The sequence below is a fragment of the Bactrocera neohumeralis genome, chromosome 3 (genome assembly GCF_024586455.1).
Source record: "Bactrocera neohumeralis isolate Rockhampton chromosome 3, APGP_CSIRO_Bneo_wtdbg2-racon-allhic-juicebox.fasta_v2, whole genome shotgun sequence".
In the NCBI taxonomy this organism is placed as follows: Eukaryota; Metazoa; Arthropoda; class Insecta; order Diptera; family Tephritidae; genus Bactrocera; species Bactrocera neohumeralis.
The window spans coordinates 7,830,014-7,856,085 of NC_065920.1; the positions used below are offsets into that span (position 1 = coordinate 7,830,014).

General features: G+C 31.7%; 2 protein-coding genes across 13 annotated transcripts; both read left to right on the top strand.

The window, feature by feature from the left end:
• The first annotated feature begins 210 nt into the window (after positions 1 to 210).
• LOC126754149 (barrier-to-autointegration factor) lies at positions 211 to 1,017 on the top strand. Its single transcript, XM_050466091.1, has 2 exons — positions 211 to 487; positions 560 to 1,017. Exons 1-2 carry the CDS (start codon positions 362 to 364, stop codon positions 704 to 706), a joined length of 273 nt encoding a protein of 90 aa, XP_050322048.1. The 5' UTR covers positions 211 to 361; the 3' UTR covers positions 707 to 1,017.
• Positions 1,018 to 1,422: 405 nt separating this feature from the next.
• On the top strand, positions 1,423 to 24,881 carry LOC126754148 (striatin-3). 12 transcript variants are annotated; one of them, XM_050466085.1, is made up of 6 exons: positions 1,423 to 1,487; positions 3,465 to 4,238; positions 15,920 to 16,349; positions 16,422 to 16,637; positions 18,392 to 18,448; positions 19,025 to 24,881. In XM_050466085.1, the coding sequence occupies exons 2-6, from the start codon at positions 3,843 to 3,845 to the stop codon at positions 20,242 to 20,244; spliced, it is 2,319 nt and encodes a 772-aa protein (XP_050322042.1). In that variant the 5' UTR covers positions 1,423 to 1,487; positions 3,465 to 3,842; the 3' UTR covers positions 20,245 to 24,881. The 12 variants fall into 12 exon arrangements, with proteins under 12 accessions (XP_050322042.1, XP_050322041.1, XP_050322044.1 ...); XM_050466084.1 differs by lacking the exon at positions 1,423 to 1,487 and adding an exon at positions 1,590 to 1,679; XM_050466087.1 differs by lacking the exon at positions 1,423 to 1,487 and adding an exon at positions 1,615 to 1,638.
• Positions 24,882 to 26,072: the final 1,191 nt, after the last annotated feature.

Sequence of the window (26,072 nt, forward strand, 5' to 3'; positions counted from 1 at the left end):
TATGAAATTAAAAATTAAGCATATAGAGAAAACTGGAGGTAACAAAGAAAAAAAATATTTTCAAAAATATATTAATATATATATTTTCGAAGTATGTATTTTGGAATACACTGAAATTGGCAACCCATAATGAGCTTTCCGAACCATTCCAATGTTGTTTAACATATTACCAACCCTGCACATTTTTACTTCATAACAGCAACACTGGTTTAAAATATTTTTGTTGTGGCGTCATTCCCAATTCGTTTGGTAAATGTGGTTGCATTTTATTGTTTTTCTCAATTTTGTGCGTAACTCACAATTTCGTCACTGATAAAAATAAATTACCAAAACGATAATAATATAACATAAATATATAGAAATGGCAGGGACATCACAAAAATATAGAAATTTTGTTGCTGAACCCATGGGTGAAAAGTCAGTAACAGAATTGGCTGGAATTGGAGAAACGCTGGGAGGACGTCTTATTGAGGCGGGATTTGATAAGGTTCGTGCCTAGTGTTTGCTAAAAATCTTTAAGAATTAAAATAATATGCTCTTTAACATACGAAACTTTCAGGCTTATACCGTATTAGGTCAGTATTTGATATTGAAAAAGGATGAAGAATTGTTCAAAGATTGGATGAAGGAAGTATGTAATGCGAGCTCAAAGCAGGCATCGGATTGCTACAACTGTCTGAACGATTGGTGTGAAGAGTTCCTGTAAATATTCTATGATGGCTTTGTCACGCTATTTTAATTATTTATAATTATGTTTGCGTTAGGGTGAAACCACGCCTAGAAAGTTTAGTATTTAAACAATTTTTGTATGAATATAATTTTTATAAGTAACATCTAAATGTAATTTATAACAAAGAAGAAATATAACTAACGTAAGATGTATAGAAAGGTTTGTAAAACTAAAAGATTTTCTCAAATATTGCATTTCCACACTAATTAGTGCAATTGTTTTTTGCATCAAATAAATGTTTGTTCAACCGATATAATATATAAATAAAGAAAATCAAGGTACAATTATTCGCATTACATCTTCTGAATTTTGTTATAGGTAATTGCTTCGAACTGGGACATAAATGAGTTTGTCACAATAAATGGCATAGTAAATAACTAGAAATTGTGAAGGTGTAGGTATAATCCGCCATTTTCCCATTACCAATTTCTTGTCATTGTATAAAATATGTGTGTCTCGTTCTCGCATTTGCGAAAGACTTTAAAATGTTTTGTTCGGTGGAGTTTTCAGAGCTGCCTCGAAATGAACAACTATTGTAATTTAAACATTTCAATTTGTATAAAAAATAATTCTTTTAATATAAGTGTAAACATTTTATATGACTTTGAAAAACTTCATTTCATAATCTGAGTTTGGTTTCTCATCAGCTACAGGTTTTATCAGATTTAATTTATTTATTTACTTTTTCTCTGGCAACTCCAGTTTCAAGTTTCAACAACACGGGCGAGAATAGAAAGTGTATAGTTTTCTGCTCTCGGTAATTTTCACATAAAATCTTATTTATTAAATAAACGTACAAAATATAGAAAATTTTGAATATAACAAATTAAAAACAAAAAGTGATTTATTTCAATATATACGCAAGTTGATTAAGATTATTCTTTACCAGCTTACAAAGCTGAAGAAAAGTACGTGGACAGGAGATATAAAGAACGAGTATTTTTTTTCGGTAAAAGAGAAAAAGACAAAAGGAATAAGAAAGAACGGAATCGGAAACATTCCTGTTCGGTCCACGAAAATCTGCTGCCAGTGACAAAGTTTTTATAAACCAATATTTTAGTGTAGTCCTGAATTATGAGTGATTGTTGAAATTACGTGTATATTAATTAATTCATTAAGCAGCGTATTTTGAATTCTTGATATTGAAGCAAATAGTTTAAAGTGATAAATCGTTGAAGTGTATGAGACTATTGCAGATCATTACCATCATTGTGTAATTTTCATTGTGTACTTATTTTGAAAGATTTCTTTTTTAAAATATGAATTTCTCTTGTGAGTGAGGATAACATTAGTGTTGCTGGTCTCATCCGTTTAAAGTGATTTGTAATTGTTACAAGAGGATTATTCTCCAAATGAATTCTTTGGTATGGAAAAGTTCATTGCCTCCCATTGTTGACCTGCTAAGACGGGCAGAAGTATCAATGAATGACCGAGGGGAACAAATTTCGCAAACGATATAAAATTGATTTCTTTAGCCGTTGAAACAATCAACAAAACATTGTATATCGTCTCGGAGGAAATAGGTGTAGTGCACACGCGATTGGGCATTGCGTCGAGTTCGGGGATCCTCGTATTTTTGGTCGATGCGTACCTCTGTTTCTGTTTCTTTGTCTATAATTTTTATCTATGGTTGGCAACACCCTTTGACTAATTCCGTCATTCATAGAAAAGGAGATAATGTGTAAGAAAGAAACGAATATAGTGTTTACTTCAATTTATCTACCAATAAAAAGGCGTTAAAAAGAGAAAACGTACTCTCTTTCAAATAATGGAGATTTTTTGACATACTATAAAGTTGCCAGAATCATTCAGTACACTTAAAAATGTGAAGTTTCTATATCCTTTAATTGATGTATTGTTTTTTTATCAATATAAGTTAAAATTATCGAGTTTTCAGCTTTTTATTGTTGTGATTTACATTTTGTCTCTCTTATTTTTAGTATTTAATAGTGCTAATATTTTACAAAATCATTCAATTCGGCATCATATTTTCTCTTTCTGGCATTTTTTTTTGTACTTTTGCAGGGCTTCTCGTTTTTCTTCGTAAATTTTTCTTGCGGCTGTTTTTCACTCATATTCATTTAGTTTTTTTCCGTCTACTTTCACACTCTTCTGTGAGGAGAGTGGATTTCTGCGTAAAGAATTTTCAACGGTTACAAAAATGGAAAGGATTGCGAAATTGCTTTAATTTAACATAAATTTATAGGAAAAAATGTTTATTTTTATTTATATCTAAATTGCTTCAGATAAAAATGTGAAAGGTAAAACAGTGAAAGCAGGTTGAAGTTATTCATTTCTTTACAGACACTCGTCCAACCCTCAAGGTGTGCAGGGGTGGAAAGTAATATCGTGACCATTCCACTATTTCAGTGTTCATTTTATATATACAAAACCAAAAATTCGCAAATAAAAAACTTAAATATCAACCAACTGACAAATTAATTTTCTACTGTTTACATCATCAGCTTGTTGATATTTAGTAGAATAACAAATTAAATACTTATACATATGTATATTAAAGCCAGACCTAGTGCTGAGTTGGCCGGTTCGTGCGTAGTGCTTAATTTTTCATAGATCCTCAAGTGATTTTTCTATTTATCTTACGTCCGGGAATCCATTCTCAAACTGAAGCAATAAAATTAAAGCTAGTGAAAAAACAGTTTTAAATAACCTTTAAATCATTATTTTTATTATGAACCTATTATTGTTTTTACGTAAGTTTTATTTTTTTTAGAATCACTCACAGCATCATAAATTGAATCGGGCGAAAAGTCTGCCTAGTCCAAAAAACAGTGCGATAAAAATATTTTTAAGAAATATTTTATAAAGAACCAATGAAACAAAAAAGCAATATAAATAAATTGTAATTCTACAAAGCCATCGGATAACTTCGTATAAAAAACATCATATTAAAATTGCAAAAACCGAAACTAAATTTGTCCAAAAACCTACATAAGCAAACCTTTAAGTGCAAATATAAAAACTTCGTTTATTGCAACGTCTGCAACAAAAAGTTGTTGCAAAAATACAACAAAATTCCAACGGCTTACAATTAATTATAAGTTAAAATCGCAATATATTCGGAAACGCGTTAGCATAAAAATAAATTTCGATGGGCACTAATTCAGGAGCAACAACCGGCATAAATAATAAACCCGTCGGTGCGGGTGGTGCAAGCGGTAGTAGCGTTGTTGGCGGTGGCGGCGCCAGTGGTGTAGGTGGCGTTGGCGGTGTTGGTGGTGTCGGAAACAACAGTTTGAGCGGTGTCGTCGGAGCTGGAGGGATTGGCATTAGTAATAATAGTACGCCCGGAACTGTAGGTCTTGGTACCGGAAGCAATGGTAGTGAAGATAGTGGCAATGGTGGAGGTGGCGGGTCTACCGGCCAGAACAATCAACAAACTACGCCACAATATACCATACCAGGCATTCTACACTTTATACAGCATGAATGGTCCCGTTTCGAGTTAGAACGGTCTCAATGGGATGTTGATAGAGCAGAATTACAGGTGAGAACCAAATTAATAATAAACGTGTAGTTCGAGATTATTTAAGCTTGAGTAGCCCCAGTGAACATGCATTTTAGTTTGATTTATTTAGACTGTCATCTACATGTACATATGTAACCTATATTTCTTTAGTTGCTAAATATTAATATATTTTTCCTTCCTATCAGTTTTATATTCATGTTCATGTGTATTTTAAATATGTTAAATTGCATTTTTCCATTTCATTAATCTGTGTTATTCGCTTATGATCGCTTCAGTAAACTCCAACGATAGAAAATCGACTCATGTTTTTATAAATAAGTATATTTTTGGGTTATATATTTGTAGATACTATTTTAAAACAACTAAGATTTCCTTTCATTTCTTTACCGAGTTTACTGCCGAATTTATATGTATATGCATTTCATTTACAGTCATTTACATTAGTCATGCTCTGTTTGTCTTACAAACTTACATATTACAGTTAATACAGCTTTCAGTTTGTGCTTCCATAAATTAATATTACAAACCTATAATTACAAATTTCAACCATTATTCACATTTTCCTTTTTCTCTTTTGTATTTCAACACATTTTCTGCACAAACAATTAAATAATATTATCTAAATCAATCCTAATCGTTCAAATTATAAAATAGTTTTATGTTGTGCAGGAGGACATAAGAATATGATTACACATAGCCGTTTATCGGTAAAATGATAATGAAGTATTAATAAGATGATGATGTTGTGTGTGCTTCTAATAAGTATCTTATATCTTTTTAGGAGTGTATTTGAAGTTTTTGTTTCTTAAATGGATTGAAAAAAGGAAATCGATTTTGTTGACATTTTTTGTTTCCTAACTGAATCGAAACAAATAAATCGATATTGTTGTCAGTTTTTGTCAAGGGGGTGTTCATTTAAACTTGTATATTAGTTGATTACAAAAAAATCCACACTTTGTAAAAAAAAATAATACATTGTGAATGGAGGTTTAATTGATCATTTATTTTCAATACGTTTTTTATATAGTATGGATGTGTATTCCTAAGTATAGATATGTACATACATATATATAATTTCCACATATTTCTGTATTTTTGTTTGAAATTCCACTTATCTCATTGTATAACATTTTCTTAAAGCACAATGTGCGCCTCTCACTACTTCTTCATTTCCGCAAAAATTCGCTATAAAAGAAGCAACGTCACGCAATCAGCGTCAACGCATATACATTAGGGTATCCGTTATTTACTAAATTGTTTCCTTTTTTGGCAAACGCTCTCCGAAGCTTCAGATTGTATACTTAAAAAGGGAAGCAAAGTAAAGAAGCTTTTTTTACACCTTGGCTAAATGATTTAACTTTTCCAAATATAATGTTAAAAGAATTCAATTCCACAAATTAATTAAAATAAAAAAACTATATATTGTAGCTAATTTTCTTTATACATTTTACAAAATCTTGTCCGTTTACCGGAGGTAATTTGAAATATATATTACCTAAATAGTGTCCGTGTCCGGCATTGGAACGTGCTTATGTCATTATTTTGTAAAGTAAATCTGGAATTAATGGACACCCTTATGTACATACATACATATGTACATGTCCTATATCGCTCCAACAAAAAATGTTCTCTAACACTTTGTTTTTTTTATTGTACATTTGTACTTACAAATAACTATAAGCACAAGTATTTAAAAGTTATGAGCATTAAAGAGAGAAGTTGTATAAAATAGGTGCTTTTGCCATATAGCAATTGAAATTATTGATAGTTTTTATGGACCTGTTATTTCTCGCCTGGATGTGTTCCGTTTAAATCTTTCCTTTTTAAATTTCTTTTTCATATTTGTAGTGTAACAATTCTTTGCGATATCATTTAACGTCTACGTTTAAGAAGTATAAGATGTTAAAAACAATTAGAATTATATCTAAAAGTCGATTATTTATGTCCAAAGAATGTGCCAAACATCTAGTTAGCTACCGATCTTTCTTCTATTTAAAGTATTTTTTTGTTTTGCTTTGCAATTTACATAAGCTTTTGTCAAATCTTTTCACCTAACAACGCAGACAAAATCAAATATGGGAAAGCGACATATATATGTATGTATGTATGTATGTACATATGTATTTGAATGCATTTGTGCAAGTTGACCATATGTGCGCATAACGGGTTGTCTTAAATAAATATGTATGTAAATTTGATATTTTTTTTGCTAAATATAAAGAAAACTTGGCGTTGGCTTTTCATAGACTTGCCGGCCGGCTATTGTTGGCGCCCACTTTGCACACAAGTGTACATATTTATGAGCATTAAAGCAATACAACTTGATCACCGTCAAACCGGACCAAATGTAAATGTAAACGGCCTTTACTTGTTGTCATTTTCCTAACAACATTTTGCGAATAAAGCGAACAGCTACGAAATGTACAAGTGTAGCAATCTGCTGAACGAATGGCAGCGAGTAAGAGCGCGTGGCTGCTTGTGCGCAATCGGTGTAATCACACTTACTGCATACTTGTTCTTGGTCTTCACCTTGCATACTGTTATTATATAGTGTACATGTAAACAGTTTTAGACATCAGAAAATTTAACTAGTCACTAACTGGTTTCATTGGGTTTGATTTTTTTCACATAGATATTTTATTACTTTCGCAATGTAGTTTATTCCTATTAGAGGAATTTAAAATCTTGTTCAACATACTTTTCTTTTGGTTTGATGTTAAATGAATTGAGTATTATTATAGTTTGAAAGCTTCAGATCCCCATAATAGTTTTTGACAAAGGGTTCTGACTACTCACTATTACAGAGAAATTAGTATCTTTGAATATTTCTTCAGATTTTCAATCTACCGAAACAACTTTGTTCGCAACACGATTTTTACTACCATTTTTGAATATCTATTTAAATGAGTACGACAGCATGGGTTTTTATTACATTTTTTGAGGAAAGATTTAATTTTTTCACGGAAGAACTACTTTACAACTACACCTTATTTGAAGTTGCACCAATTTCACCACATAAACTTGTTTGTGTCAGTTTCATTCTGCTTGTACATGTGTATATTTTTAATCGTTGGAAACCGGTGCTTTTTAGCATTTACCACATACTTTGAAACCATCAAGTGTCAGCTAGCAGCCATTTGTCACAGCGGCCTTGTTTATTCGCCCAACTGTCTGTTCATATCTTTGTTGCTGTGTTTGTACTGATGCGTTCGCTGGTTGCAGGCGTTATTTGATTGTGCTGACGAGGGCACATCGAACCATTTCATTATTGCCTTTTCCTTTCCTCTCTTCTATTTGAAGGTTTATTTGATTCGTATGTATATAATGGCTGAGTAATCCCATACCTTACTAGAGTTTTAGTAACCCATTCTCATTCCACAACTGGAGTTTTTAGACTTTATTGAGATTTGAGAAAAAGCTGGAATTATATTGAAATATTTAGGATTTTCACAAGTCTCATAAAGTTATAAGTTATACGAATTCGAAAACATAGCATTGAGAATTGTAAATGTGTAAACTCATTTTTGTATGAAATCCAACAACAATTTTTTTAAACAAGTGTAAAAATTTATAATTTTACAATTTTAAGATGCTTTACGACGGGTTGTGAGTACCCCAATTGATAGAAATGTAAAAAAGCCCAAGAGCTGTAGTGTTTATTTTTAGATATCAGGAGTACTATACTTTAATATTAACCAGCCAGCGGGCACAACGTCATTAAATTGATTTTTGCTCTTCCAGGGGAATATCTCACTCAGTCGTTTAGTACCTATACTAAACTGCATAATTAAATGACGTCAAATATTTGATTATTTATGATAACTGTTCCTGATTGCTTTGCTCCAAATATTATCTTCAGATTTTAATCACTTGCCAATATCGAATACGATGAATAGGGTGGGCATAAAAAGATTACAATGCAAACATCGCTGTATTCTAACTGGTGTGACAAAAGAATTTCCTCAAAAACCTACCATAAGTTCACAGTAACAGCCATCAATCTAGGAATTTTACAGAAGTTTGTTGAACAAGTTTTAAGTTTTTAATAAGCAAACAGGTAAAATTTACGCAAAAACTTCCAAAGGTGAAAAAATGTTACCCGGTCACAAAGGTATAGCGGTCAATGAACTGCCTGATGAGTTCGGCCGCTTAGCATCATCCACTAACATGGTGGAACAAACTCAGGCTACTTGTCGAATTCCACACTGACCACTGAAAGCTGACGAAGAACATATGTATATAACATGGGCCTTTCTTGCTCAAATTGTCGGTTTTGCGACATGGAGCCGGAAACTCCAGAACACCTGCTAATCGACTGCATAGCATTAAGGCCCTGGGATCCATGTTTCCAAACAGGGATCACAGTATAAAATCTAAGGTCACTGTGTAATCCTCGTCTATTTATCTTATCTTAAGACTAAGTATAATTACCAAAAATAATATGAAACAAATTAAAATATATTTAAGCACTCCCAATTCAGCAATTTGATACACAATTGAAATGATGGCAAAACAATGCCCACTTAAACTTTCATTACAGAGGCCAAAGCATTTAAGACACAAAAAATTCACAAATTAAAAAATACGAAAGCCGCAGAAAGCCATAAGCAAATATTCATTTATAGAAACATACAAATACATACACATGCTCATGCAGCTGGAATGTGCAAACAATGTGTTGCAGCTGAGATGGCGTTACTGTTGATAACGCCGCATAGTGTGCACATGCAAAAATTTGTGAGCATAGTGGGGGTAATACTAGTTTATATTCAAAATGCTGGCAATGGGTGATGGGTGGGCGTATAAATTTATTCAATGCTAAACAATTTAACAAATTTGTGAGTGGACTGGAAAGTCGCATGCATGCATGCATGCATTGTACGAGTATGAGTATGGCAGGTGGCATGTGGCATGTGGCATGCAACACTATTAGCGCCAGAAAATTTAAAATCAAAAGAATCGTGTGGATGTAGTCGAGGTGAGAACTGCAGCACAAAAAAAAAATGAAAGCTACACGTTTAAGATGGGTTAATGCAATGCCGCACATCATTTGTGGCAAATTAAAATAGCACTAATAATATCGAAAGAACATGCAATTTGTACATAAAACACACTATCGCGATTAAGCACTAGCAACTTTCATTTGTAATTAAAGCTAAAATTACTTAAAAATGATTACAGTGATGTACAAAATTATAAAACACATGCAATTAAAAGTTTGAAGCCGCCGACTTTTTCCAAAATTGCTAGTGCGAATGTTGTAATGCGATCATTCTATTTCCATAGTGAATGTGTAATTAATTAGCCAGCTGTTTAACAGTGTATAAGCGAAATAGTCCCTCAGTTTTTGAATCGACCTGGTAGAATTTAGCCTACAATAAATGCTGACGAAATGGGGCATAGCCAACCAATTATATTCTATTTGACCGCAGCTAGTAGTTATTTTTTGTAAAAATTAATAAATTTTGAGCTAAAATCGCATTATGTCGAAATTAGCAAAACACTAAAATCTCACTGTAATACGAGTAGCTTTGTGAAAGTAAAAGTATTCTACACTTTTTTATCAATTAAAAAAATTGCATGCAATGCGCTCCTGCGTTATTGCGCTTTCAGTGCTCGTTTACTAACGCAAAACCATAATGCATTTGCCTGCATTTCTCTTTCTGTGGTTTATCATTAATTAATGTCTACTTAACGAGCTTATAGACACATTTTATACTCCAATACACATAAAAACACTTTGCAGATACATATATACGTATGTATGTATATACATATGTACGTATATTGTGAGATTGTGCGTTTCCAGCAGCATAGTAAACATAATTATGCTAATGAAATTTTAATTTAATTTGCGCCACTCCCTTTCTATGTCCCCTTTTAGCGAGTTCTCGTTTAATTTCTTCATTTTCTCTCTCACTTATTTCTTTTTTTTCGTTGTTTTGTGTTGTTGCGCACCATGTTAAGCACGCATGCACCCAAGTTCAAAGCCATACACAATACCATAGTGCACGCTCTTACGTACACCGTACACCGGAAAAATGAGCTCATTCAGCTTCAATTCCATTTAAGAGGCACGTAATAGTTTAACAACTTCCATCGGTGTAACCCATCAGTCAAGAACTTAATGTGCATTTGTACGTATATAGGTATATGAACGTTTATGGACCACCCACAAGACTGGTGGTTGCGGCGTGGGCAGTCTGTCCTTTCACAATTGCTTGTGGCTCTATCTCCTATATGTAGGTATGCGTTTAGTATCGGATCTAAAGAGTTATCAGTACATAACAGCTGTTAAATGAATGTGTTGAGCGGAAACGTCAAACGTCAGCATTATTTCAGCAAGAGTACTTTGCCGGGTTTCCCCTCTTTTCATTTTCATTTCATATTTTATCCTTTATGAGCATTCATATTCATAGAAAAGCGTATAGGGCAGAAATATCGAGACAGTGCGGCGCTCAATAAATTAGTGGGTAACTGTGAATTAAATATGTTATTGGAGCATTGGTACGCAAATTGCCACACCTTTGCTTTGCCAATGTGAACATTAATCTTTTGCGAGAAATTTATTTTGTTTTATAATTGTATCCTCCTAGTTGTTCTTCAATGATTTATAGAGGTGCATTACTGTAGTAATTATTTTTAGTAAATAAATGTTCATTTACTTCATCATCCTCTTACTCCGATTCTAAACTTAGTTCATATTTATAAACTTACTTGTTTTATCCTAAATATGATATACAAATCAAATTGAATGAATCGATGAGCTCGAGTTAAGGGCACACTTACACATAGTGAGAAATTATTATAAACTAATTTTTTCCATATTTTGATAGGGTTTACCTTTAAAAATAACTTACAGAAATTTAAAATTTATATCTCAAATTGTTTTTGATTTAGTTCAATCAGCTCCATCAGTTTTTCTCCAAACCGCTTTTATTAAAATTTGTAATTTTAAAAAGAATTTTTATTATTTTGTAATTTTGTAAATTTTTTATTATATCCGACTGTAGGTCATTGGACAGTATCTTTTAGTTGCGATTTGTGTTTAGGTTTCTTCTCCGGACTCGGACATTTTTTTTCATCGCCGTCGGAGACCACTTATCTTTTGGAATGTTACGTCTATCCACAAAATGTTTTAAAATATTCTTTTCAAACACAAAGTTTTTGTTTGGTTAAGAAAATATCCCTATTTGGGCGTTTCCTAATTTTCAAGTTTTTTTTAAGTTGCCCCCGCTAAGCAAATTTAATTATTAAAAGCTTTTTTGCTCAGTTGGCAAGTCGTAAGTACATACGTAAACATATACATATGTATGTGCTTATGTATGTAAATTCGTATACAAAGAGTAGCCGAACAATATCCATTTCACAGGATAATTACATGTTGATCCGAAAAATTTCAATGTAATTCAATTTCGTAAAATATAATGACAGCGAATGACAGTATTTACACCCTTTTGTGCAAACCTCTTATTGAAAACTCTTCGCTGGTGATTAATTTATTGTATACTGAATTCAATTAATTTTGTTTCATAAATATTAAGGATATTGCAAGGAAAAATGGCTTACGTGACTGGTAAAATAACCTACCACATGAAGACTTTCAACAACCATGACGCATACCTTGTGTTGTAGTGACGCCTGCTGCGCACGTCATCCACCCACCCACCTCAAAAAATTTAACATATTATATAAATACTCTTGTATGTGCGTTAACAGTCGACAGACATGGCGACCGCAGAACACTAGCAGACTAACTAACTGAGTGACCGAGTAATTGGTCGGTTGGACTGCTGTTATGGCAACAAAATAATTCCATCAATTAACAATTGAATTAGCACTAACCGCCAGCGACAAAATGCTGATGTCGACGGACAATTATAATGTTTTCTTCCGAGGGTGGCACTAATCTACATTCAGGTACATATACATACTATGTATATGGACGGAAACGTATACATAAGCAAGCTAATTCCGGGGGTTATATCAACTTTCGAATTTAAATCGATTTTTGTGTATGTATATACATACATATATTTGGAAATATTCTCTGAAAATTTGAAGTTTTTCCAGCAAATAGTTTCGGAGATATGAGCGCCCTTGTAAATATGTAATTCGGCTCGCAAACCTTTAAAAGCGTCTTTTTTCAAAACGCTGCTTTCAGAGTTGATAACGAAAGACAGAAGAACACATTTTTTCGAAGGTACTCCTAGAGATAGGTTACGGACTGAATTTTTAAAATATTATTTTAATCATCACACCAGGCTATACGTATAAATATATGTGTATTCATTTAGATATCGATAACAAAAAAAACAAATTTCAGTGCCATTACCATTAGTTCTCGGTAGAGATGCATACATTGAGACAAAAAAGCTCCCGAAACTTGTAATTAATTTCCCTGGGTAAATGATATTTCAAAAAAATGTATTTTTCTAAGTTGGTAGGACTGTGCTTAATTACTATGCCAATATGAGCGCGATCTGTAAAACGGTTTTTTTACGGCGTCTGCTTAAATCGGTACACTCAGTAGTGCGTTGCGATTTTTACAATGGATAAAAAATATCGAGCAAAGAATTTGTCTCAAATTTTGTATTTCTAACCAAATTTCGTATGCGGAATAGTTGCCTAGTTTGGAACAAAGTGTTAGACAGATGGCAAGAGAGCTCGACATCTCTCACGAGTCCGTTCGAATGATTTTAGAGGATATTTTGGGTATGAAACGGGTTCTTGCTCGACCCGCCCCAATAAAGCTGAAGTTTTTTTCAAAAAGAGTATCGTAAGCGGATCTCTTTCGACATGCATAATTGTGCGAATTCCGATCCCACATTCATAGAGAGCTTTATATGTAACTGCCGATAAGACATGGGTTTATGAGTTTGGCATACAAACAAGTCAACAATCATCGGAATAGAGAGGAAAAAACGAACAGAGACAAAAAGACACACCACAGCCGCTTTTTTGAAGGCGACAATATAAATATTGATGAATATTTTATGTTTTATTTACAATTTCCAGGTCCTTTTTTGTCACAATGTATGTATGTATGTATGTACTTATGTATATATATCTCTCCCTTCTCCGTGAAGCCACACCTACTTACAGTTGTACGAGAAAACTAATATTTACATTTAGTCAACACCATTCATGGACGGCGTAATGCTTTCAACACAACTACTTCACACATTGGTTCTTTTTGCGTCCTGTCTGACGCTCTTCACTTGACAGTTTTCATTTTGAGCTTTGAAATGTCCAACAAAGAAGAAAAGAAAACAAACGTATGTTATCCCAAAATCCCAAAAGTAATATTACGGACTGATTTTTCCACTATTTGTGTTTTTATTTGTAACCAAGCGGTAGGTATGTATGTTCGGCTAAAGTATTCAACCAGTTCACAGGCTCAAATAACGATTACAATTTGAAATAGTGATAATATTGTATTAGAGTAAAGACAGCAAGCAGTGAATGGAATAAGTATATTTCTTTGTTTATGGATAGCTAAACCAGTTCAAATGCAATATGAGTTCGAATTCAGACAGCGTATCTGAAATCGGCATTCAACAGAAAGACCAATCTTCTTTAGAACATAACTTTGCTACATCTACATTTAGAATAGCGAGATCTCTCCAGTTCTGATTTAAAATGAATTAAACGGTCATTTCAGAAAAACTTAAACCTGATGGACACTCTGATTATTCTTTATCTGTTAGAGTAGATTTTTGCAACTCTACCAACGATTGTTCGCATAAGCTGTCAGTACAACAATTTGTTAATCGCTGCTATCTCGGTATCAATCAAAAAAATGTGAACTAATAATTAATCTAATGAAAATACATGTTTATAATTTTTGTTTCGTTTTTGAAAACACATAACTTTTCGATGCGAAATAATTTGGTTTTCCAACATTTGAATGCGGATGTTGTCATTATTTTTTTGTAAAACTACTATATAATTTTTTATTACATATTATCTGTTTGCCTACCTTATCCATTTATCGCTTGATCACTCTACATATAGCACACTTTTAAATGACAATCTTTTGTACGATATTTATCGCTTCTTCATTTGTCGCTCTGCATCGATTGTGTAATGTGCATATAATTTCTACCATTTGCTTCCTTTTTATCATACACCCATTGAATTTTAATTAATATTTCTCATATCCATGCGTTGTTGCTATAGTATTGTTTGTCTTGATGGCGTTTGCAGCACGTACTATTGGCCTATACGAGTTGCGCCGCGACAGTATGCCTTCCCATCGTTATTTGTCGCGCTTTAAACAAGATAGCCTCGTGCTTCGCAATTAATAATTACATTTGTATAATCAATTGTAAATGCGAAATATTTTAAAACGCTCCTGTTGCTGATACAATTGTTATGTAATATTGGTTGCTTTCGTTGTTTACATATGGACATACATTTATTCATATGTACTTAAATAAATACATGTGCCAACATTTTGTAGAAATTACTCATATCAGGCAAGGGAGCATTCAATTATAATTTGTTATACCCTAAACAATTTGTATTAAATTTGCCACGAAGTCTGTGATAGCCTGATGGAAGCATCGGGGACCCTATAAAATATTATAAATACTTATATATATATAAATGTCGGTATATGTACATATACTTATACGAACTAGGCCGTTCGTTTTGATTTGTATCTCTGAAAAATTTGTTCAGATCGGAGCACTATGTACATATGGCTTATAGCTGGCCGATCTAAATCAAGTTATTATAAGAAGACTTTTGTATTTGTGAAGGGTGTTTTAGCTTCGGCAGTTGACGTTTATTAATCGTATTATAAAAAATTCTGATTTTAATGCAAATGGATTTATTAATGCGCAAATTCTTATAAAAGAAAGCTAATTCTATTTAGTAAGAATCTGTGATGATTAAAGACACTTCAAAGATACTTAGAAACGTTTTTTTTTTGTTTTATAAACGAGTCATATTTGTAAGTTAACTCAAGTTGCTAATGGGTGGTTATAAGCTTAAAATGTTTAAATATGTAATCAACCTTCCAAGGGACAAACTCAGGCTACTTGTCTCCTTCTACACTGGCCATTGTAAGCTAAAGAAGCGCTTATACATATAACTCGGTCTAGCTTCTTGTGCGAATAGCCGGTTCTGCGACATGGAGCCTGAAACTCCAGGACACCTGCTAATTAACTTCACAGTAGTCTGTAGGCGCAGAAAAAAGGCTTGGATCCATGTTTCCAAATAGGAATCACATCGCGTCAATAACACTTAGCAGAATATTGGGGCTAAGTAAATCGTTGCGACTTAGGAGAAGGCACAATAGTCCTTAGGTCGAGGTGAAATCCTAATTCATTTACCTAATCTATCTAATAACTCAAAGTTATACCCTTAATCGAGCTCAATAATTTTAATAAAAATAAAATTCCATTACATCAAATAACTTGTTTGCATCAAATGCAACACCGGAAACATATTATTTTACATATATAATTTTTTTGTTTTTAAAATCTTCACCGAAGAATTCTTAGTAAATTATTTTTATAATTATTAACTAAAGATTTTTTAGAGCTTTCAAGATTTTAATATTATATAATATTAAAATTTAATCAACCTAATTATTTTCTCACAATTATATAAGTAAATAAAATATAAATATATATTTATGTTAGTACATACATTTATGTAAATTGTATTTTCAATTAATTTCTTTCCAGGCGCGCATAGCAATGCTATTGGGCGAACGAAAATGTCTCGAAAGCCTCAAATCAGATCTGACACGACGCATTAAAATGTTAGAGTACGCTTTGCGACAAGAGCGTGCCAAATTCTATCGACTCAAATATGGTACTGATCCGCCTCAATTGAATGAGTTGAAGCCACCAACTGATGATGCTGGTCTTGGTAGTGAAGTAGCACCTGATTCGGAAGTACCATACAGTTCAGTATCGAATACAACTTGGCGGCAAGGTAGACAAATGCTACGACAGTATTTGGCCGAAATCGGTTACACAGATAATATAATCGATGTACGTTCGAATCGAGTGCGCTCAATACTTGGTCTCAATAACAACTCCGAACAGGAGGAGAATGTCAGCCCCAATATAAATGGCAATGAGAATAATAAACGTACTGCGGAATCAGAGGGTTAGTTAATTTTATAATTTTCAAAATGTTATTGTTTCATTTAAAAAAAAAAAAATCGATTTTGTTCAATAGGTCGTCGCACACCAGCTAAAAAAGCACAACAAAATGATGCCATAATTTTGGATACTGAGGCCGCGGTAATGGCTAATTTCGAATTTCTTGGTACTACTGAAATGTCTGATGACGATGAGATTTCTGACGATCTCGAAATGGTCTCTGGCGAAAACGATGATACCGATATGAAAACAACAAAACGTAACAAAAGTAGCAAGGATTTGATAAGCGAAGGTAGGACATAAAGTTGCGCATTAAATAACAACAGCACCAATTGAATTATTGTTATATCAGTATATTTACATGTGTACATTCATATAAAAATGTACGTGCATATGTAAATATTTGAAAGTACGTACTAACATATCCATTATTGTCTATTACATTTAACTTATTCTACTTATTTACTAAAATGCGTACTCTTGCCATTTGCTTTTTCACTATTAATTTAATTCTATCGCTCATCTTCGTATCTTACAATTTGGTAATATGAAAATTATTATTTTTATTGCTTTGCACTTTGTAATGGCTGGTGTTGAAAGAACGTTTATCAAGAGCAAGCTTTTAATTTCTTTATATCCGAATATAGAAATAGTATTTTGACCAAAATTCACACCCTTTATGCACACTCAATAGTAGGGCAACTATTTTCAAAATTAATATTATAAAAAAGTGTTTGAGCACTTTAAATTTTTTGAAATTTGCTTATGTAAAATATTATAACCCATTAGTTTTTCTTCGAGTGAATTTTCCGTACTTCGCTTTTTTCATTAGTCTTAATTAGAATTTAAATCAATAATTCAATTATAACCGCCGATTTGAGTTCATAATTATCATTCTTTGATATAAGTAAGGACCATAGTAAAAAGTATCGGCTTATTTCATGAGCCGAACTATTTGGCTGCTTTCTATTCCATTTTTCAAAGATAAGAAACACTTAAAAATAATAGGAGAGAAAAATTTACAAAATTATTACTCAGACGATCTGAAATTTTAATGTTGGAAACGGTTCAATTTATTATAATTTTTAGTTTTTGAATTGTGTTGATTTTAATTGCCCGGCTGTTGTTTAGATTTTTTTTATTTTTTGGGCTATTTACAATGCCTACAAAAACAAATATTCATAAAAAACGTGTAGAAATAGTGTAATTTCGCATTTCTCCATAGATAATAAAAAAATTGAAATTGGTCCAAAAAATATTCTACTAAAATCCTTATAAACATATTGTAAATACATTTTTTGCCGGCAGGAAAGCAAACATGACAGTTTTAGTATTGTAGCATACATTGCAAATAGGAATATACAATAGAACTATACAAATTTCAAGAATAAATCACGCTTTGCTTTTCCTTATCTCTTCACCAACTTGCATACTAGAATGCTAGAATGATGTATGTACATATTTATGTATATAAACACGAACACCAATGTTGTATCATTTTTGTTTTGTTTGATTTAAAATATTAGTTTGATTTGCAAAGTAGTAATAAATAAAAATTTAGACAAAATATTTTCTGAGACCTTACTTCGACTAAGTTTTAACTACAATTATTTTGCATAAAAAATGTAAGTGTAAACACATACTTTGTAACAGTAAAATTTCCATTAGAAAACAACTTACTCCAGCATATATTTATACTGCAATTTTCCTAAGCATCAAAAACCTTCGACTTTCGTTATTTTTTACTTTTCCCAATGCTCTTTTACATTATAACGTTACTTTAGTATTATTTAAAATATAATCCCATTCCCTTCACTACTTATGTACGTATACATATGCATACATATAAGTATAATCGATTTCAATTCATTTTCATTGCAATAATATCACGCAGCTTTTGCGCAGTCGCATTAAGCGAATCAAAGAAAACCATAAACAAAAATCAGCTACAACAAAAGTACAAGAAATTTTCTTCGCTTCTTTCTATTTCAACAATTATTTTGTATTTTTTTTGTTTTATTTTTTTATTTTTTATATATTTAAAAGATCTTGATGCCGAGGTTGGGGAGCAGCTTCTGAATGATATAAATCTAATAACCGAAGGTGCTTATTATTCTCATAAATAGTTGTTCCTTCTTAAATAAAATTATTATTAAGATTTTTGCTTTTTAATTCATGACTCTTGATGTGAATGCATTTCGATGGGGAAGCAAACAGCATAGGACACGAACTGTTTTTAAATTTGTTAAAACAAAATACAAAAATTTATATAAATACTGAATTAAAATATTGGTTTAAGTTACAAAAACACATTCTTTACACTTTACAAACGTCTAATAAACTATTTTCAAAAGTATCAATAATATATTGCCATCGCTGTTTGCTCTCACCATGGCTTTCCGTTTTATAATAATAGAAGCATATACATAAACCTTAAAGTGTTTCAACATATTGTATGTAATTAGTATTGTTTTTATAGAAAATATATTTGTACATTCAACTAATTAATTTCTATTTTTATTTTCCCTTTCTATGAAATATATTCAAAATTTTCCCAATCTACGATTATTTTCAAACCGGTCAATTCCAATTTGATATATACCACCGAATTTTGTTCGATAAAAAATTATTCTAAATGATCTCGTTATTCCTGACATACAACTGCCCTCCCCCTCCAAGGATACTCATCATCGAATACGACGGAACAATTGAACAACACTGCTAACAATGCAGCTGCCTCAGCCGCGGCCCGGCGCAATCTCATTACCGCCGTCACAGCCGGTGGCGATGAAGAAGTTGACGCCTCACTCGGCCTTGGCGAGCTGGCACAATTGACGGTGAACAACGAGGCGGAAAGTTCGTACGATGCGAACGCTAAGGATGGCACTGGTGGCGGTACTGGTAGCTACCGTAAAACTTGGAACGCTAAATATACGCTGCGTTCCCATTTCGATGGTGTACGTTCATTGATTTTCCACCCGGAAGAACCGGTGCTGATCACTGCATCTGAAGATCACACACTCAAATTGTGGAATCTACAGAAAACGGTACAAGCCAAAAAGTCAGCTAGTCTCGATGTGGAGCCACTATACACGTTCCGTGCACATACCGGACCCGTACTGTGTCTCGGCATGTCCACCACCGGTGACGTTTGCTATTCGGGCGGTTTGGATGGTAATATTGAATGCTGGCAGCTACCATCGCCAAACATCGATCCCTATGATTGCTACGATCCGGGCGTACATTCAGGCACATTAGAGGGTCACACAGACGCTGTGTGGGGACTGACTACGATGCATAGCAATATTGTGTCATGCTCAGCCGATGGCACCGTGAAACTCTGGTCGCCGTACACCAAGGAGCCGCTATTGCGCACCTACACTGCTTCCGAGGCTGAAGGTACACCATCATCTGTGGATTTCGTGCGCAATGAAGTCGATCACATTGTGGTGGCGTATAATAGCGCTCATTGTATTGTGTATGATACGGAAACCGGCAAGCAGGTGGTCAAATTGGAGGCTACACAGGAGATGTCTGGCAATACGGGGAAATTCATTAATAAAGTGGTATCGCATCCGACGCTGCCTATAACAATCACTGCGCATGAGGATCGACATATACGCTTCTGGGATAACGTTTCGGGTACGTTGATACATTCGATGGTGGCACATTTGGAACCGGTCACGTCGCTTGCTGTGGACGCGCATGGCCTGTATTTGCTATCGGGCTCACACGATTGCTCGATACGACTTTGGAATTTAGACAATAAGACATGTGTGCAGGAGATCACAGCGCATCGCAAGAAATTCGATGAGAGTATATTTGATGTGGCGTTCCATGCTACTAAGCCATACATCGCTAGCGCTGGGGCGGATGGTTTGGCCAAGGTGTTTGTTTAAATATGCATATTTTGGCCTAATCAAAATCATCAGCAAAACAACCACCACCACCACCAAACAACAACAACCCGCTAGATAACAAACATATATGTGTGTGTGCGTCATTAAAAAATGATGGTGAAAGCAATGAGTTGAGAAAATTGATTTTAAGAGGACCATGCGACGTTGATAAAAGCGACGAAGGAAGAGTAGCAGAGTAATTTAGTAAAACACGACACGCTGTTAAGAGAGTTAATGGAGCAGGAGGATGTCAAATAGCAAGCAAGCAGTTGAACGATTGAAGAATTGTAGTGCAAGTAGAGCTGTAGTTGGTTTAAATTAACAAAACAGAAGTAACAAAAACAAACAACTAATTATATATATATATATGATACATTTATTATTATAAAAATATGGATTAAGAAGCATTTCTACTACATACATACAACAACAAAAAGGAAAATTGCTATATATATACATATATATATATATATATATATATATGCATAATAAACAAATAAATAAATAATACAACTTTTCTAAAAACAAACAGCAACTACAAAATGCAAGAAAATAAAATTAAATTAAAGAGCATTCATAATGACATGAGTGTTTCCCATGTCTTAGTAATTAGAGCTAGAGAGGATTTGCAAACGCAAGCTAAAATCGAATGATATACTCAACACATGAATGTATTAAGTATATGAATAAATATTAAATATATATATAGTTTACAATTACAATTGTTTGATTTATTTCAAATTCGATGCGGCCGTTCTTTTTTCAGGTTTTCGGACAGCTTTTAGCGTAGATGAAAACAAATGAGTTTTCGAACAAAAAATAAAAGCTAATAAATTGTAACCAAAAGAAACGTGACTGTCTATGCGGTGCATTTAAAAATGCAAGCCGTAGTAATAATGATCTTATATATGGATTCATTTTTTTAACATAAACAACTAATATTTTCAATTAACCGAGTGTTTTCTTATAAACTAATTTTTTCTAAGTTTAAAATAAATAAATATTGGCGTTAGAAACAGGAAATTGTTTCAAATTCGTATTTTGGCTTTTATACAAATACAATTTTTTTTTTAGATTTAATAATTAGTAATGGCGTTCTTCATCACTAAAAGCTCATTTCTTGCTAACATCTGCTTATGAAATATATGTATAGAAGAAAATGTATTAATACACTATATACCCATCATTCGGTTGAGTATATCATTCGATGTATCCTCCACTTAACAATTAGCAACAGTAAAATCGTATAAATATGACTTCATATGGTTTAGAATAAAAAACGAGCAACTACACGAATGCAGCAAGCATAAAACTAGTTTATAAAATAACTGCTAATTTTCATTCGCCTAACTGATTTTCCGCAAAATCCCGTCCTATTCCTATCACTCGTACCCCGAAATGTAAAAAAAGTATTACATTCAACTATTAACAGCAATCCAATCACGCAACAAGAAAAAATAGAAGAAAAATGTACTACAAACAGGCCGCGTATTAGAGTATTCGAGTTATAATTAAGTATGAAAAATAGTGGCATTTATAAAATCGTGTACATTTTATGAGCATATTATAAATAATATTTTATTATTAACCAACTTTCCGATACTTCATCGTGCATACTTTTTTCTTGCGGAACAGGTTTTCGTTTTTTTTTTGGACATAAATAACTGTGTAGACAACTAGACACTGCATAAAAATTTAGCAAAAATTACACGTAGGCAAAACTAAATGTATTTTATAAACGTAATTCATTACAAACCGAATTAGCTTAACGCAGCTCATTAACCATATTAAGCAAACAGTTCATTAAACATTTTCAATGCAGTTTATACATTTATTTATTGAAATAGTTGTTGTTTGCAACGACATGTCTGCTCTATCTATTAAGTCCAGACTCATCTAACTTATACTCGCAGTTGTAAATATTCATAATTTGTAAACATAATATTTATCATGAAAAAATGCTAAGTTGGCTTCCAGAAAGAGTACATTTGCGCTAAATAATTCTGTGGTTAAGTAAAGCAAACCAAATTATGTCAATAATAATTAAATAATTGAAGTATATTTTGTGAAAGTTTACATCTCAATTGAATTTAAAAAATGCCTTGGTTTTAAAAAAACGCTACCTTTCAGTTTCAACTGGCATTCTTTAATCAAATAATTCCTTTCAGCTTTAAATGACTGCTATTATTACAATATTTCAATAACCATAATTCGATTTCCTTAAAATTCTCTCGAAATGAAAAAGCTAAAAATTATAAAACTTCCATATGCATTATTTTCGCTCTAATTATCTCTCCATTGTATATCACATAACTAAAAGTAATAAAAAATAGAAACAGTAAATATATTTGTACGAAGGGGAATAAGATTAAAAGTAATAACTTTTGCACAAATTTAAAAGAATTAAAACTAAGCTTCGAACAAAAAAATATCTGAACACGTATGCGTAATGGAATGAAATAAATAAGTTTTCAAAAAATTAAATAAAATTACAGATGTGTATGCCAAACAACTCAATAATATTAAGAGACCGCGAACAAAGCAAATATTTGTAGTTATATAAAACATAGTAAACCAAAATATTAGCGAAGCGCATACGAATATGAAATTTTCTTTTATTTAAGTTAAAAAAAGGCATTGTTACAATTTATTTTCAAAACCTCACCCTCAAAAAAGCTTCTTTCTTATTATTTTATTTTCACTTGTTTTTTTATTGTAAACATTTTATGAAAAATTCCAATAGAAACGCTGGCGTTTCAAAGGGATATTAATATGAAGTTTATGTAGTATATGTATATATTTAAATACTGATTCAAGGCATTCATAATATATTAGCAAGCGTCATACAACAATACTCGCTCTTATATTCTGGAAATATTGCCAAGCATGGCATGAATATATAACAAATGCTAAATTGACTTTTTACTTTCCGCACCAAACAGGGTTCAGTCCGCGAAATACCAGCCCTTCACCGTATAAAATCCAGGTCAATACCGGTAACGTAGAACTGGCTTTTGTTAATTTGTCGTGTGTAGTTGCTAAAACCGGATAAAAAGTATTTGTTATCTTATTATTCTAACGTCTCAAAAAATTGCCGAGTGTATTGTCTTGTAAAGATCGGGTACACAATTTGCTGAATGGAAATTTGGAACATCAAATTGACTTTTTTTTATTTTATTTCTAATATCTTTTTCTAAAGCGTACTGTGCAAATTTGTGCATAAGTACGTAGCTCGTAGATGCATCATTTTTAAATTATACATTTATATGTATTTTAATTAAGAGAGTTTTACATAATAGATTCATGACGAAGGAGCCTAATGTTCATAACATGCTTGTGGTAAGGTGAAAAGAAGAATCGCTTTTAAGTAGGATCGCGTATCCTCAACTCTTACTATCCCTCGATGTACACACATTTGAAAGTATTTGAATATTTTTTAATTTTTTTGAATCTTGTTAAAATATTTTTAATTTTTTTTTGATCTTTTTAAACACTTTATAATTTTTTGGAATCTTTTTAAATTTTTTATTTATATGTATTTTATTTTATTTTTATTTTTTTTTTTTTTTTTTTTATTTTTTCAAATTTTATTTTTTTAATATTTTTTTTATTATTTTAGTTTTTTTTATATTTTAATTTAGTTTTTTTTTTTAAGCAAAAAGCTTTACCAATGTGGTGGATGGTATACATATTGTAATGTACATATGTATGTATGTATGATGGAAAATAGAGGCAATTACATAAGTACACCAGATTACAGTAGCGGTCGAAATAATAGCAACACTAAAAAATTTGACATACAGTTTATTTCATTTGCTCTCATTTGAAGTGCAAAAGCGACATTGGTTTTTATCATATTTATATAGAAATATGCGTACTATAACTATGCAGTTTTGGAAGCGAAAAAATATATATATGCTTAGTTTTAATAAACTGATAATATATATTTGTTTATCCCTTACATGATTCCCATAAATTAGGCACAACAATTTTCGACCGTCTCTGCCTTATAGTTATGAGCAATTTACAAATAAACATACAGACAACCTAAACTGGACACTTTTATTTGCCGTTTACTCGATAAGACGAGATGTTACGACAAACACAAGTATTTACATACTTACATTAAAAAAAAAAATAATGATAAAAATTAAAAGATATATGTTGTTTAGTTTTGAAATGTTTTATAAGTGAAAACTATTGATATACTTATATAATGAAACTCATATATAATATGCATTAAATAAACAATAATAATAATTGACGAAGAAGAGGAGAAGAAAGTAAAATGAAATATGAATGGTTTGCAATATTAACTCTATATTTAAAGTTTTAAATAAGAACGAAATAAAATGGGGAAAAAAATTAATAAATAAAAATATATAAATGGAGTTAGAAAGACACACTCATGCACACACATATGTATATTAAGTAGATATAAACAATTTACAATAAAAAATAATATTGTATGATGAAATAACGCTCTCATTATTATAAATAGTAATATAAACATACATTAACACATGCATGGATAAAAACAAAAACAAAAACATATACATACATAATTATATAAAAAGTAGTAGTTCAATTAAGATTGAAATTAAAAACAAAAAAAAAAAAACAAAAGAGGAAATAAATGCATAATCTAAAGAAGATATCACGGAATATTGAATGATATAATTCAACTAATTAGCGTACTAATTACATATATGGCGCTAGTTTAACGACAACTAAAAGCGAAAGTTCTTCAATAAATTATGAAAACCAAATTACTTAAAAACAAAACGTGTTAGGAAAAGAAGGGAAACGCAAAGTAAAACAAACTTCTTACTTGCTTTATATTTTAAACGTATAACACTGTCTATTTTAGTTTATAAATCAATTTGTGTTTTATTTAAATGTACTCGGCGACGCTCTGGATTCATGCATAACTTCATATATGTAAATGTTATACTCATTTTATGATTAAATATACTTACATACATATGATATGTACATATATGTATGTATATTATAAAACATACTTTCATAATTATATATACTACATACAAATAATGACACACACTTACTTACATATACATACACACATATATAAATATGCATATATATAATTATATGATATATATATTATAAATTATGAGAATTTTTAAATTGTAAAGAACAAAAAACAAATTGAAAATTATATTAAGTATAATTGATTTAAGATTAAAAAACAAAAACAAAAATGTGTTTTATTCAATCCATTAATTGTGATTTAAGAATTTCACTATCACTTCACCTTGCTTTCAATATGATATACTATTTGCGTTGATTGTAAATACAAACAGTGTTAGTCATCCAAATATTTGATCACTTTCTTGGGTCGGGTCACTTCGTCATAAATTCGAAATGGACTTAGTAGTCTGTAGTATATATATTAGGGTATTTATTAATTTCTAAGTTGACTTTTTTTGCAATCAATTCAGTTTTTGCCTTAAAAAAGGATTCAATGTAAAGATCTCCAATTTTATAACGTGGAATTTTCTGATATACATACATATGTTCATATGTATGTGTGTATGTACATATTGCATTAAGCAAGTGAATCAAAATTTTGCCCTTAAAAAGGATTCAATGTAAAGATTTTTAACTTAAAATTTTCATATGTATGTACATGCTATATATGTATGTACATATGTACATATAAAGTGGAATTTTTTGATATATTGAATTAAGCAAGTGAATCAAAAATTTAGCAGAAAGGGATATTTAATACAACATTTTTATTCTACAAAAAGGTCTTAATGATTTTTTCATAAAAACAAAATCGAGAAAAAGTTATACGCGCT